Source organism: Mugil cephalus, chromosome 19 (genome assembly GCF_022458985.1).
Source record: "Mugil cephalus isolate CIBA_MC_2020 chromosome 19, CIBA_Mcephalus_1.1, whole genome shotgun sequence".
NCBI lineage: Eukaryota > Metazoa > Chordata > Actinopteri > Mugiliformes > Mugilidae > Mugil > Mugil cephalus.
Genome location: NC_061788.1, coordinates 21,604,100 through 21,620,413, shown reverse-complemented (window position 1 = coordinate 21,620,413; position 16,314 = coordinate 21,604,100). Strand labels below are relative to the sequence as shown.

The window sequence follows — 16,314 nt, the reverse complement described above, 5'->3', positions numbered from 1 at the left end:
GAAGCTACTGTGACTAAACAATTTCCCTTGTGAAAAATTACAGTCTAATATTAGCACACTGTGTGAAATAACCACTTTACTTGTTACTACCCCACTACACTACAGACCATAAAGCTGAATAGTTGTGAAATTAAATATATATTTTTTCACCCATACCATGCAACTTTAAACTAGTCGTGTACGAACTTTGCATTACAGTAAAAAAGAATGAGATTAACGAAACGATGCTGAAAGTTAAAGCCAAGTTCGTCACGTGACAGCAGCACGTGACTAAGTTCAAAGTTGAAAGTCAAACGACACTGCGGCTCTTCCAGTATGGCGGTCCTGGCAGGACGCAGAGCCCTATGGCAAGCCTTCCGCCTGCAAGCAGCGGACCGGGACAGCGCGTCCAGGCTGGCGTCTGCCCTCTCCTGCTCCAGACACTATGTTATTACCAGCCCGCACTGTGCTCGCACTAGTGGCCACGGAGCAGCAGCACGACACTACAGCTCCGACAGCAAGGATGACTTGCGCGTCAGGTACTTGGACGACGAAGACACCGGTAAGTTGCCCGGCTTTGACGAAACCTCGTCGTCCGTAGGGCAGTAGGGAGAGTCGCGTTAGCATTTGAACCGACGGAAAGTGACCGTGAAACGGTGCAGAGACGCAATCCGCTTAAAGTAGAAGGTACGCGTTGACGTCACCGTGTAGCGTAAAAGGATACCCCTCACTCACCTCTACGATTACTTAAAACAACTGAAGCCGCTGGTTTAAACATTAAGACTAGCAGGGGGCCTCGAAAAATACAGTCATCAGAGTAAAACAGCATTAACTCTTTATAGCCTGGCACTCATTTAAGTGCTTGGGAATACTAAATTTCAACCCTAGAGTGTTACTGTAAGGAGAAAATGAAGATTAATGAATCAACCATTTATGGTCCAAAGCCATTAAGTGGTAAACAAATGTATATTTAGACCATTAGAGCATAAGTGCTAATTCAGGCACTTGTTAACATCATCACATTAGACAACATTAGGACACTTTGTGTTAGCTAATAAAGCAGTTACACTCAGTGTTCATGCAGAGTTGGACCTTGAAGACCACCTTTGACCGGAGAGAGTGTTCTTGATCTTTTCTGGTTGACTGAATGAAAACCACGTGCTTCTAAACCTCACTGAGAGGAACAGTGGCCGAAGTTACCATATATGCTTCCTTGCCCCATAAAGGGTTAATTATGGGCATTTCAGTGATTAGAAACAGAGCAGCCTGCTCTGTGACTACTGGCTGAGACTCACTCTCTGCTAGTAGTCAGTGTCAGACATCGCCACAAGGTTGTCACTGTCTGCCACATGGAGTGCCCAGAGTCGCCACAGAAGAGAGCTCGATTATAATGTTACGATTATAATGTCATATCGCATGTCACTGCAGTGACATTTTTACTTTCCCAAGGGCTTTTTCTGCCGAAGCCATCCTGAAATACTGCACACATGTGAAACTGATGAGAAAAAGTGAAGGTAAAACAGATGTTTGCTCCTTCAGTTTCAGTGTGAAACCAGAGTCTAGAAGATATTAATGTGTCTCCCCGTGTCATTTTCTCTTTGAATACCCCAGCAGTATCCCTCAGTTCAGTCAATTTTTTTTTCCTCGCCCAAATCTTTACATATTTGTCTCTCTGTTGAAGGGATCAGTAAAATTCTACGAGAACTAATCAAATCACTATTTGAATCCATGAACTTTGTCCAACTTGTAAGCATCTGCTTTCCTCCCTGTTTTGATAGCAGCCCCTTGATTTATTCACTTTCAATTTGAAAGTGACTGATTTTTTTTACTGGATGTTAGGTAACACTGGACTGTAAAAATTGATGTAAACCTTGTTGTTTTTGCACAATGGTACTGAAGAAGTTTAAATTAATGTAGATTAGTCATTTAATGAGTAATATCTGCCAGAAATCTGCTATACAAGCTCCACACTGGCTGAGGTACTGGTTCAGAACCCGTCCTTCATACAAATGGCTCAGTTGGCAGTTTGATGTTTTAATTTCAACTTGTGTAGAACAGGGACATTGCATTTATTTTTATTTTGCGATGTGGTTTTGGTAGATTAATGCTTGTGTGTTTTGTTATGTTAATCATGTTAAATTATGTCTCACCTTCTGCTCTTCATTATTACAGTTAATCAGCGAGACGTTGCACCTTCTATGTCCATTTGTCTTTCAGGTATTGTTGTCGTTGGGATAAATCGTCCAAAAGCCAAAAATGCCATAAGCAAAAACCTTGTCAAAATGGTACGTATTGCTGTCGAACTTTTTTTTAATTTATTTTTTTGATTAGTATTAAATTATTTTTTAGTTGGTATTCCGGTATTGTCAGACATGGATAATGTTTGTGTGTCTGCTTGTTTTCCACCTGTTTATGACATTTCATTTTATTTTTAAATTTTTTATTTTTTTTGGTATTGTTTGTCCAAAACTTTATCTGACACAATATGAATCAACCAGTCAGCTTGCTGGCTACTATTGCACTATGCCAATCAGACAAGATGTGTATCCTCAGAGAAGTGTAATTCCAGCTCAAATATGACGATTCAGCAATTCATAGATTTGGGTATAATATTTAATGTTTTTTGTAATAATATATAATGTGTGTACAGTAAGGTCTTTACTGAAACGTTTTTATGAAAAAATGAATTGTCTTTCAGATGTTTGACACTGTGGAGGATATCAAGAAGAATAACAAAGTGCGTAGTGTGATTTTATGCAGTTTGGTTCCTGGTATCTTCTGTGCAGGTACACTTCTCTTTTTGTTATTGCGCTCGTCGTTTATGTTCATATTTACATTTTGACTGTTGTGTATTCAGCTTGATATTTAGAAGCTGTGGTGCGCCCCAAAGCCCTGTTTCATGTTCCATACTGTACTCCTCGGCTGCATGTTTTAGGAAGCCACAGAACTTTGGCTTGATGCCACTGGTTGGTGTCTGTGTGCAGGTGCAGACCTGAAGGAGAGAGCCAAGATGCACCAGAGTGAAGTGGGACCGTTTGTATCCAAAGCAAGAGCCCTCATCACAGAGCTAGGTAAAGAATAGATTTAATGAAGTGGAAGACTTCTGCTCTTTAGATGGTGATCCTCGTGTAATTCTAATGATAAATATTTGTCCTTTGCTATGATGTAATATTTGTTGTAATCAATAGCTACTTAAAAGAAGAGGAAGGAAATTTTGACGTATTCCAAAAATCAGAATGAATTTACACAGCAATAGAGATATATTTTGGGTGTTTTATGTCCTGTTTTTTTTTTTTTTTTTTTTTTTTTGTGACCTTATTACAGTCACAATGCTTATTTTTGCCAAATGCTGGGTACACATCTCAGTTGATTATGTCTAATATTGAGGGGTACACAACTCAGCCTTTGTGAAGCAAGTATTGGGTAATCAATAACTGGCTCATTCTGACATGACTGGATGCAGCGGGAGCTTCTTTTGTAGTGAAGAAAATGAATTTTGTTAATGGCCTGATGTAGTTGATTCCTTGTACACCTCTTAACTTGAGCGGTCTTTTCTTTTACAGGTAACTTGCCAGTACCCACAATTGCTGCAATTGATGGAGCTGCCCTAGGCGGAGGCTTGGAAATGGCCCTTGCTTGTGACATCAGAATTTCTTGTAAGTCTTAGTTAAATCTTCCTCCGACCTCTGAGCAAAACACTATTTAGCGTCAGTTTTTCTCCTCTCGTTCTCAGTAGTCACCCTCTGTAATTCCCAGGGAGTGGTCTCAGTTAACACATTATAAAATTACGTTTTCTTTTATGTTTTTAGTAATATTACTTTTGTTGAGGTACATACAAATCGTGCATTAATATCCGACCTGGACAATCCAATCCTTAGCGGCCAGCTTTAGATACATGTGTTCACTCAAACATTACAGTGCATCACGACGTGTGTCCCACTTCCATAAGCTTCATAATCTCAGGTAATAAATGGAAGTAAAGACACTGACGATTGAAAAAATACCTAACTTAACCTAAATAATTTTATTTGTTAATTCTTACTTATTTACTTATGTTTTAATTAGTTGTCAGCTACAATGACACAATATTTTATAAGGCTCTCATTAATGAACGAACTTCACTTCCGATCATTTATAAAAGCAGTTTTGTGTTTTATTTTGAATGATTGAAGCAGAGGACGCGGACACAAGTCTTTAATGAGACTCAGGACACACTACCAAAGGAATTTAGACAAATGCAACCAAGACCACCTCCAAATATTGTCAGAGATCAGATCACTCAAATATGATATGTTCAAACCTGTACTCTAAGCTAGTCACTTTGAATCAGATTGTCCAGGACAGGTGTTAATGGAAGGTCTGAACAGGGCCATTGTTGTGTTTTTTTTTTTGTTTTTTTTAACCTTTTTAGGATTGTGACCTTTTGAGGATCCAAATATTCTAAATGATTAACTCATGTAATATTTCTTCTTAATTATTATTGAAAGTGTAAATAATGCTGCTTTTTCATCTCTTTAGCCAGTAATGCAAAAATGGGACTGGTGGAGACTAAACTCGCAATTATTCCTGGAGCAGGTAAGGTTTGCAGGCAGACTGCACACTAAACTAAGAGATCTGTAATCATTAGCTGTGTTTCCATTGAACTTTTTTGCTAAATGAAAGCGATATTTCTGAAACTTCCATAAAGTACAGATGCGTTTTGTACGTGTTTCTGTTGAAAGATGTTTTGTGAAGTCTCCTCTTGCGATATCACTTATTTCTCTTAAATTCTCGTGACACAAGACTTCACTATGAGGTAATGGGCTTCAAATGAACTGCTCACTTCATCTCCAGTGACGTTGGGAACGGGGATTGTGGAATAAGTGTTTCCATTGTACTTTTGTGATACAGTTTTATATCGATACGTCTGAAAAACCACCTCTTTAGAGTGTAAAGACTTTTTAGCAATATTTGAGAGGTATTTTGAAATGTAGGTGTTTTCATTCCCAGTTTTTAAACACAATATCTGGGTTTTGCACATTTTTAGGGGTAATGGAAACTGTGATCTGTGGGTGATGCAGTATTCCATTCAGGTTTTTCATGCTGCTGTTTTGTGCAGGTGGTACACAGCGCCTGCCTAGGGCGATTGGCGTCTCTCTTGCTAAGGAGCTCATCTTTGCTGCACGGGTGGTTGATGGAACAGAGGCGTGCCGCCTGGGTCTTGTCAATCATTCTGTGGAGCAGAATAGCAGTGGAGATGCTGCCTACCTACGGGCTCTGGACCTTGCTCGTGAGATCAACCCTCAGGTACCCAGAACACATTACTGACATGCAGACATTTGTATTCATCGAGTGAAAAACCGACTTAGTGGTGAAAAGTGTATAAGTGATTAACATATTTTGGGATTTTGGCTCAATAGGGTCCAATTGCAATAAGGATGGCAAAACTGGCAATCAACCAGGGAATGGAGGTGAGTCTTAAAGATCTGTGGAGGTCTGCTTTTACACTTCTCGGTCCCCATTTCAAATGAATATTTCATTTACAAAAGCCTTGTAAACGATAAATCATATGTCTCACCCATAACCAGATGGCACCAGTTATGTATGAGGCACCATCCACTTCCATGAATAAAATAACTCTTTTATTTGGAAGTAAGGTTGAAGCGTAGTGTGCAGATTAATTAATATGTACAACTCCTCACTCTGAGGGTGCAGAACCCATACTTATTTCTAACATACTGATAATGTGCGATAACTCATGTTCACTTTATCTCATGTACTAGTACATATTCCCTGGATACTATTAGACTCTAGACCTACTATGGGAAATAAGCCATGTTTATAACTATATTGATCCTGAGATTGTGCAATAACACAGGCTTCACTTCATTATTTTCATATACTTGTGTATATATATTTCCTTTTATATTCTCACCATGTGCAATCATTTTTCCCCACTGGCTGTGCAGTACCCCATATTCAATGTCACTGTAGAGCAACAACTCAGAGCACAGGTTCACTTACACGTGTACATATTGTTATACATATTTCTTATATTTTTTACATTCTCTAACTTATTCTTATTGCCTGCATTGCTCTTTGTTCTTATCATTGGCACACTTGGGTAGGAGCTGCTGTAATGAAAAGTAATGTCCCCCTGGCATCAATAAAGTGATTCTGATACTGATTAGCTACACACCGCTGTCTAGTATAGCCAAGGCTGGATGGAATTGACCTTGTCTCAGACAATGGAAAACCAAAGTATTTATCTCAGATCATTTTCACATTGAAAGTTTAGTGAGCACAGAGCTCTGGAATCCTCTGCTTCTCAACATGTCTGACGTAATGTACTGTGTGGAGACACAGTCTGGGGGTTTGAGGAAGAAGGGCTTACCTTTTACCTAAGGTCACCAAGGTAGTAATAAAACACGGTTATGGTAGGGCCCAAGGGTGTAGAGTTGCCCTGTGGTACTGAAGGCTGTATACATTATGGGGATGTCAGCCTGGGATAGTAGTGTACCTTACATTTACAAAAGAAGATATGAAGAAAGTGTAACTACTAACTGTGTTCATTGTATGTGTAACTTTTAGATCAGGAGAACTTTCAAACACATCCCTTTGTGTTTGTGGCATCATGTGCTTTGAGAATATGGACATGGCAAAGGGAAACTGACCACAGTCAAAAATTAATTTTGATGTGTGTGACAACAAACCTCTTTGGTTTAGATCTTTGGGTCTTTAGATTAGTTCTCCCCATTGTTCCCTGGAAAACATCAGGATTGAGTCACATGAGGAGAACAGCTCTGTTGCATTGTGAGCTTTGACTGACAGATGCTTCTTTTTTTCAGGTGGACTTGGCTACAGGTCTGGCAATTGAAGACGCATGCTATGCCCAGGTGAGGATTTAAACAAGTCAACTACCCAGCTGTTAGAAATATGCATTAGATTTCTTATATAAGAAATGTTAAGGATGTACAACAGAAAGCCTCGTCTTAATATATGTTGAATTCATTTGTGTTGGTTTCATCTAAGAATGACAGTATATGTTCAGGATAAAGGAACAGATTAGAACCAATGAACATCAGCATAAAAGCATGAATAAAACACATAGCTGTTTCTTTTATTGCATCATTACTAAAGATGTATTTGTGTATGGTAGAATACAATTATTTAGAAAGTGAAAAAAGTTAGTAAGATGGATTTTGCCACCATGTTTATGTTCAGAGGCTTTTCAGAAACCACGCCCAGTTTTCCCTAAATGTGACACCTACATTATTACTCAGATATTTACTAGATTTTGGTTGAAATGTCATATTTTGGACAGTATTACACATGTAACTACAGTACATTGAGTGCGTGTTGGGTTGTGAGTTCTGGTAAAAACAACTTGCTACTGGCCTGTGTAATGTGAAACCCTTGGCAGGATTGTGTGTTGCTTCACTCGTTTGCACAAGAACACAAGTGGGACCCACAATGGTGGAAAAATTGTTCCATCCCTACTTTAGTGCAGCACATGTGGGGAGTTACAAACTGTTCCAGGCGAAAAACAACCAGGGAAGCAGAACTGTGCAATAACTGATAATTAAATTAACTCATTTAAATCACGAAACAGAAACTATACGAAAAGCATATAAGAAAGCTTAAGCTACAGAGAGAAAACAGACATATACACAACACATGGCACTGGGCCGTAAAAGTTCCCATTATATTGGATTTTATTCAAACATTACTGTCAGCAATAGAGGCTTTTCAGCCATCCAGCACCTAAGTGAAGGATCTTCCTCAAGAAAGTGATCAACAGATGGAGTAAACATTCCACTGTGACAGGCTTCAAATACAGAGATGCATCCATTGTAGCACTCACATGTCTGTGTCGTTTTTAGGTGATCCCTACTAAAGACCGCCTGGAAGGTTTGGCTGCCTTCAAGGAGAAGAGGCGTCCCCACTTCAAGGGGGAGTGAGGCCACACTCCAGAAACGACCTGCTTTCAGCTCTCCTACTGTTCTCTGCTTCCAACATATTTATGGGTGAAACTGTACACATCTAGACATTAACCTGTGCAGTACCCAGAGGATGCCTTGTTTGACAGCAGGACGTTAGGGTCCTTCTTTGCTGATGTTTTTGCCAGTGATTAAAGTGTAAACCACTTAACTGGGTGAGTCGACTAACTGCTTTAGGATTTGAGAAAACAAGCAAACTAACCAATCATTGGCCACCGCTAATAATAAACCATGATCTACTTCCCATGGTTATTGCTGTTTACAGTATGACTGGTGGATAGTCACTAACAGCAGCCTCTTCAGTAACGAACCCGTCCTTAGTTCTGTGAATCCTGCTCATGAATGAAGGGTTATTATTTTGGATGGGAACATTCTCTCCACAACACTACAGGTTTCTGCATGAAGGCATAGAACAGACAGATTTTTTTCTTTACTAATACTGGGAGGGTGGAGTTTTTAATTTGAGACTATGTTCAAGCTGTGATGATTCCTTACTTTATTGCCTCTCTGTGGAGGAATTGATTAAAAACAACAAAACCCGAGTTGTCTCCTTTATCTACAAGCCAGAGCTTATTTTATGAGATCAATCTCATCGGTCTTTAACTGACCAGCTTTCCTATGTTTTTTTGTTTTGTTTAGTTTTTTTAGATTTTGGTAGACTGATATCAGTAATATTTTTAAAGATGTTTTAATCACAGATATTCACACGTGCCCACCAGAATGATTTTTAGAGAGACAGCATTGCAAGTACACTGATACGTATGTCAGTGTTTCATAAGAGCATCCGTCCATAGATCAGCTGGAAAGGTCAAAGGATTTGTGTGTTTTCAGTGGCTCTTGGCACACATCTGTTGCTGGTATCGATTATTAATACAGGACATTTGTGAAAATGCAATTATTAAGACAATAAAACATTTCAGAAATGTTTATTATTAAAAATACATTGTTTAGATAGTCACATATTGCAAAGTTATGATTCTACAGTATGCAGTGATTTCTGATTTTGCTTGGATGGACTTCTCTTGTTCAGATGGTACTTAATTGGTAGTTTGCTCATACTGAGGCCACTCACTGATATGAAGCAAACTGCTTTAACTGCTTTTCTGAACGAGACACTGTACTGTACTGTGTAATAGTAATGAATATATTGGCAGAATTTGCTTCGCAGGCTACAGCGTAAATACGTCAACAAATTCTTGCTGACCGGATGCCTTGTTTACGGAAGTGTGCGTTCATGTTTTTTTTTTTGACCCACTGTGTATAACCACCGAGAGCATTCATTGCTGTGTCCACACAGTTGAAAGCCATTCTGTTCATTTCCTGCTGCTGTTTCATTTGTACAATGTGTGTCTTCATTGATGTTTTTTTTTTTATGTAAACCAGTATGAAGCCTCAAACTGCTTCTATGAAACTGTAGAATGGAACACAAAGTGAAGTGAGACCATATCACACAGCTACAAATAAAACAACTGTCACACAGAAATGTTCCTCCTTACTACGTTTGTATTGCTTTAAGTGTATAAAATCTGTCCACATGCAGTTTTAGATTAGGTTAGGCTAGATTAGATTAGATTTGTGAGTGAGATGCAGTGTAAACATGTTCATACTGTCTTATGTTTCCTAAGTAGGGACTGCATCTCATCTGCAGTGACCTCAAATACAGGTAGAGACAGTGGAAAGTGTATCACTTGGACTGCTTTAAAGTGACATTCAGGGAATAAAACTAGAAGTAATGATCAGAACTTTGACTACTGTCTTTGATCAGATCTACACAAGGGTGTAAAAATCGAAATGACAAAATACACTCTGAAAATGCAGACCAGTAGAAAATGCCAAATACCAAAGCTGAAGGTACAAAATCCCTGATTAAGAGGACCTCCAAGCAAAGTTACAACAAACAAACATGAAGACAATCATGAAACGCTGCTGTTTTCATCCTTCCTGAGATGTAAATCCAAATGATTGAACAGTCAAAGTTTACTTAGACTATCATTATCATAAATATACTGCAGAGTCTTGAGTCTACATTGGTTACAAAAGGCTTCCTTCTTTGTGCTGCCTTGCCTTGTTTTTGTATCTTTCTGACTTTGGCTTTGTTTTTAGCAAGTGAAATCCTTGATAGGGTATAGATCAGGTGAGTGTCCCTTCCATTGCAGAAAACCTTCAAAAGCTCCTGGGTTGCTTTCACGGTATGTTACGGAACACTGTGCACCTGTATTGTGAAACACCTTGAATGGCCGTGGCTCAGTAGGTGGAATGGGTGTCTAAGGTAGTGGTTGGATTCTAAAGTACTACTGAACCCCCAGTTTCCCCATGCTTGGTACTGGTGTGTCAATTTGTGCATGCTTGTGTGAGCAAATGGGTAGATGCGTCACTGTGACTGTAAAGTGTTTGAGAACCAAGGGGTGGAAAAATGCTGTACAAATACAAGAATATGTACCGCTACATTAGTGTCTACCCTTACATACTTCAGAATTTGTGTCCTGTTTTCTATCAGTAAAGTCTTGTGACACATGACAATGGCTCATGCTTCAGAACATGAGCCATTCAAGGACTCCATATATTTTTCTTCCTCTGTCTTCCACCTGTCCAAAGACAGATTCTATTCTATTCTTGAGATTTGTGAAGGGTTTGCACCTGAACCCTCTGTATTTGCTCTAGTTTAAAGACTGGTTTAACACATTATGCAAGGTAGACTTGGATAAGGTTATGCCTGCCCCCTAAATGATGTTGTCCACCTGGCTGGATGTTGTTTTTCCATAGAAGGGATCCTGTGATCGTTTGAGTGTCGTAACATTCTCTTTTCTAAGAATCTACCTTACTGTTAACTTGCCCAGTCCTAATGTTCCTTCTCCTCCTTCTCTAACGGATTTGCATGGATTTGCAGCCTCAGGATGGCATGTTTCATTTTCATTGAGAGCTCCTTTGAACAATTATTGCTGAGTTCACACCAACAGTCTCCAAATTCAAATGCGACTCTTGAAGGCGACGCCAGACCTATAATGCTTAGTTGATAAGGAAATAGTGAAGGACAGAATCCCACACTCTCCATGAAACAGCTACCAGTGAGCTATCACCTTTGAGCTCTTCAGCATAGGGGATTGCAAAAAAAATGGTTATAGCTCCTACATTTCCTCCAATTTGGATGTAGATACAGTGATTATTTTAATCTCAAGGCTGGAATAAAAGTTTAACCAACAGTCCAAAGCAATGAGTGTTGACACCGAATGGGTGACATTACAGAGGCTACAGCCATGTTGGTGTGCATTGTTTGATTGGGGTTTAGTGCTCAGGCTTTGAAGCAGGCTCCTGTCAGGGTGAACTTTTACATACAGTGCTGATGGTTGGATCGGGGTTATCATGAGGATATAAGTAGAAGGCACGTGTGTGACTGTTGAGGCCCTGACCAGCGGTTGCGTGCAGGCCTGCCCTGTGGCTTCATGTTGCTGCTGCACAGAGCCTGACACCAGACTGAACATCACCACTGTGGCTGGCCTCCTTCCGGCAGATGTCCCAACTCTAAGCCGGGGGGAATCCCACCACAAGTCAGAGTTGCGTAAAGAAAGACCGGTTCCCCAATACTGGAGGCCTGCACCCCAGCCGCTTCTCATGGGAAATGTATAAGGTTCAACTGTAACGGCATCTTTCACTAATTTTTTGTTTTTTGTTTTTCCTCTTTCATTTATGTCTTAGGAACAGTTTTTGTCACCGCACGGCAATCTTGGAGATGTAGCTCTTCCTCCCTGGCTTTGCAGACGGGCTGTTTGTGTTTCAACAGTTTCTCAACAGGTGGTGTGCGCCTCAAAGTCCAACGTAGGCTATCTCAACTGTATTTCTACTATAGTTAACCACTTCAGACTTTGTAACTGAAGTGAGGGCATCATTACAAACTGTTTCTTGGCAGTAAAGTAAATAGGATATTGTTTGACTTATTGTAGAAGAAACCTGGATAAATAAAACCCTGTCTGCACCACAGACTCCGTGGGGGGGACACATACTGTTATTCCTTCTTTAATGTGGTTGAACTGATCCTTTAAGCCCACTTAATGCCTTACTGACATGTTGTTAGTCACCTGGGCAGCTGTGGCACAGTAGATCAGCAGATCATATGGAGCTGGAGAGCAAACTCTCACAACAATGCATGAAGCTGTCTTTACAAAAGATAGTGAGCTGTAAATGCCACTTATTTACACACTGTGTCTTTTAATAAATAATACAAAGGCAAAATATTAAATGTTGAAATTGAGCAATTATTTTTTTGTATGCTTGTGTTGGATTTCCTACCAACAGCACATTTCATAAATGTGGAAATAAGGGCATGTTTACAACTGCATTGCATCACATGTTTTTTTGACAACAGTCTGTGTTCAGAGAAACATTTTGCTGTAGAAAGGAAGTGTTTTTCCAGAGTGGGATGAACTGTTTCAGATCATTTATATTATGGACACAACTGAATCAAAGTCTCACTGGACCCTAAGATGATTTACGGAATCTATGCTTATTTTGTTTGGAAATACTATCTCCTCTACTGTAAACAGAATGGACTATAGGTTATGGATGAACAGAAGAACCTTCCATCTTGAACAGCATCCTGGCCCATTGCATATCTAAGCCATGGATCATGAGGACCCTTAACATTTCAATGGACAATCATGGTTACAAAGAACCTCTTGTCATACAGTACAATATGATCCAATCCCTCCTTGTTTTTTGTTTTACACAACATCAATTGGTTTTAATTTGCATATGATTGCTCTCTCTGGTGGCCTTTAGCCTGTTTGTCTGCTGTGTTGTTTGATAAATAAAGGTGAAAAAAAGCAAAGTTTTCCTGATTTTCTTACATGATGTAGGATTTTTAGCAACATGTATTTTTTTGGATTTCATTCATTCATTCTTTTTCCGTAACCACTTTTTCCTGAAGGGTCACGGGTTTACTGGAGCCTATCACAGCTGTCATCGGGCGGGGAGAGGCGGGGTACACCCTGGACTGGTCTCACAGGTATCACACAGTGTGTTTACATGCATGTGAAAAAAACTAATTACTGCCTTAATCGGACTCTAGCTGTGGCAGGAAGTCAGAGTACCTGGAGAAAATCCACACAGACACAGGGAGAGCATGCAAACTCTACACAGAAACTCTACACGGCTGATGGATTCGAACCCAGAACCTTGTGGATTTCATCATGCACCAAATGTTTTCAGTGGTGACAGATCTGTTTAATACCTGAACTCTTACTATTGAGCCATGCTGTTGTAATACTTCCAGAAGGTCATTATATTGTCTTGATGGAAACACACAAGGCTGGAGGATGCGGCAACCAATATTTCCACGACAGAATAATTTCTGTATTCAGTGCCACGTATTTGAGCCTGAAGATCACAGTCATGTGATATTGATTTTCATTATCCCTTATGTACAGAGTTTCCTCCAGCTTCTCTGAATCATTCAAAGATATGCTGTAGCATAGACTGTACATAAATATGGACAATACATGCCCACTTCATTTGTCAAACTGATGCTAGTTTCCTGGGGATATATCTGTGGCCTTTCAATTTCAATTTCAGCATTTAATAATTTGCCTTTATTAAGTACATATCTACATATGTAGATGATTTGCAAATCTGTGTATCAGAAACAAATATAGTAACACAATGGGGCAACAACTCAAGTATAACAATCATGAGCTACCTAACATGACAAACCAAATACTAGAAAGTTTGTCAAAATGATTCAACAGAAGCCTAACAGATGTTATTCATAAGTAGACAATATGTATAAATCTCTTCTCTCAGAGATAAATAATGGGAAAGGATTTAAGAGTGCATTGTTTTAAAAATCCAGTCTGATCTCCCTCCTTGTAATAAATCTGTCAGTAGAAGTTGGGTTCAGCAACAACATTTAGTGAGATGCAACTGAAAAATCACTTCTCAGTAGATTAAGGTTATTGAACACTGACCACACTCCAGTTGTGTCCTCACAAGGACATATATGTAAGAACATCCTATCATTATTTGTGTGTCCTTTTTTGTAAGACTGCCGTCTGAGGCCATTAACGAACCATTTTCTTTGACTCTGCTGCCATCTGCTGGTGCAGCAGTTCAACTCATCAGAACATAGTGAGTGTTGAATCCAATAGAGATTTCATGGCTGGTATTAGTTGCTGTTGGGAAGCTTCCCCTTAGTGGAATGAACTTGTAATTGCTATACAGTGAACTTGTGCTTTCCCTTCAGAGACAAATCAAGAGATCTGCTGACAAAAGACTTCACAACCATATTTCACATGTTGACATTTTTCATGACAATAGTATTTCTCTGAAGAATTATTCAATTTAAGCCCTCTTTTGGTCTTTTGTATTGTTATTGGTGCTATATAAATGGAATGGAATGGAATGGAATGGAATGGAATGGAATGGAATGGAATAACTTCCTGGGACCTGGAATGGGACTATATGCTCATCTCGTACTAGTACCCAAGTACTCATCTCACTGGTACTCAAATGTTTGACCTGGATTCTGAGCTCTGCTCTGATCAAGGTCTCTTTTCCTTGTCACCATTGCCTCAGAGCTTCTGGGATTTTCAGAGTTTTTCTTGAGAAAACTTTCATTGTTACTGGTAAAACATTAATAAAACATAACTGGATTAAACTGTCAGAAGGTCTAAATGAAAGGTTTGGTTTTGGTGTTTAATGTAATTATTCTCAAGAAAATGGTATACTGAAAAATGAATCATCAGGCCATTTTCTAACTTAGACTTTCTGTGGTGGTGACAGTGTTAAAAAAGATAAACCCAGACATGGTAGAGAATAGTGTTTCTGCTGCGCTTTTTGTCACAGTCAGATAATCCTTTTATTTGTCTTCAGTCTGATTGGCATGCTGCTCAAATAGTTTTCTGGTTAGAGGTATTACTGTGAAGCTAAAATATTTGCTCTTACCACAACAAGGGAGCAGGAATACGATGGCACTGGTACCAAAAGCTAGTTGATGCTCTAAACATTATTTGTTTACGAAGAATAAGATCTTTTCTTGAGCTGGAAAAAACACTTTCCAAACAATTTGTACAGTTATTCCGGCAACGGGCATCAACAACACGTACATCTATGTTATGGAATGCTCTGGTTCAGCAAGAAAAAGTTCCTTTTCAGGTCACTAACTACAGGTTGGATCAACATGAAACTCTTTTTTCACAGATATTTTTGAAAGTACAGTTGCAAGGAAGACTACAAACAGTTTCCCTTTCATCATGTGACTATGGTGTCTTAAACTACAAATGTGTCTGCATTGGTTTCCCAGTTGGGGTGTACAGGTGAACTAGAAGAGGCTGTGCCATCCTGCCAGAAATATGAGGTCAGGCAGCAGGCGAGGGAAATATATATTTAATTCATACAGAAAATACTGCTATCTTTACCTTCTTACCTGGAATCCTTTTTCCTCTGTCAAACATCAAAACATCGGTACAGAGGAGAAAACTATTGGATTCAATGCAGAAATTAGTCCCTTAAATGTCTGGTATAACAAATTTTGATGAGATAACATTGCATCCACCAAGGAGACGCATGTATTATTTGGAGGCTAGCAGCCCAGAGGTAATGTCTTAATTTTACAGTACAGTGTTTACCTTTATGTTATTCACTTTTAAGAGTGCAGTGCACAGAAATACTTTTTTACTGTAATCTAGAACAATGTTTAGTATCTCTGCAGTTGTAGAAGCCTGAGCACATTTAATTTGGGGGAAAATGTCTGTTAAAGGGCTATTACATTGATAGAGGTACATATAAGGTAAATATAGTAGCCCTAAAGAATCATCATAAACAGATTCTACATGTTTGTTTTAGTCAGATGTATATATATCTTGTTCCTCCTGCTCTTCTGTTCTGAGGTAGATGGGTCCCTCCATATGAGCTGAGTTCTGCTCGACGTTTCTTCCTGTTAAAAGGGAGTTTTCCTTGCCACTGTTACCTCAGTGCTTGCTGTGATGGTTTCAGGTTGAGTTGAGTTTATTTATTTTTCAAGTTCTATCCTTTTCTTGTAGAAAATCAAGGTCAAATCAAGGTCAGTGAATTTAATAATAATAATCATATAAATACATTATGATTAATTTCCCTTAAGTGGTAAACAAATATAAACATGTATTTAGACCATTAGCACATAAGTGCTGATTCAGGCGTTGTCAGCATTCACATTATCACATTAGACAACATTAGTCCACTACTTCATGGTACCTAATAAGGTAACCCTCAGTGTTCATGCAGAGGTAGACCTTGTAGACCACATTAGATCCTGATTTGACCTGAGAAGCCTTAATATTCTCTTATTGCCTGGGCGAAACCATCAGACTTCGAAACCTCACTGACAGGC

The 16,314-nt window shown here is 39.2% G+C and overlaps 1 protein-coding gene across 1 annotated transcript; it reads left to right on the top strand.

Moving 5' to 3' along the window:
* The first annotated feature begins 275 nt into the window (after positions 1-275).
* auh (AU RNA binding protein/enoyl-CoA hydratase) lies at positions 276-9,441 on the top strand. The gene is made up of 10 exons (XM_047569911.1): positions 276-541; positions 2,197-2,264; positions 2,678-2,765; positions 2,964-3,050; positions 3,543-3,635; positions 4,498-4,554; positions 5,078-5,265; positions 5,379-5,429; positions 6,807-6,854; positions 7,842-9,441. Exons 1-10 carry the CDS (start codon positions 316-318, stop codon positions 7,917-7,919), a joined length of 984 nt encoding a protein of 327 aa, XP_047425867.1. The 5' UTR covers positions 276-315; the 3' UTR covers positions 7,920-9,441.
* Positions 9,442-16,314: the final 6,873 nt, after the last annotated feature.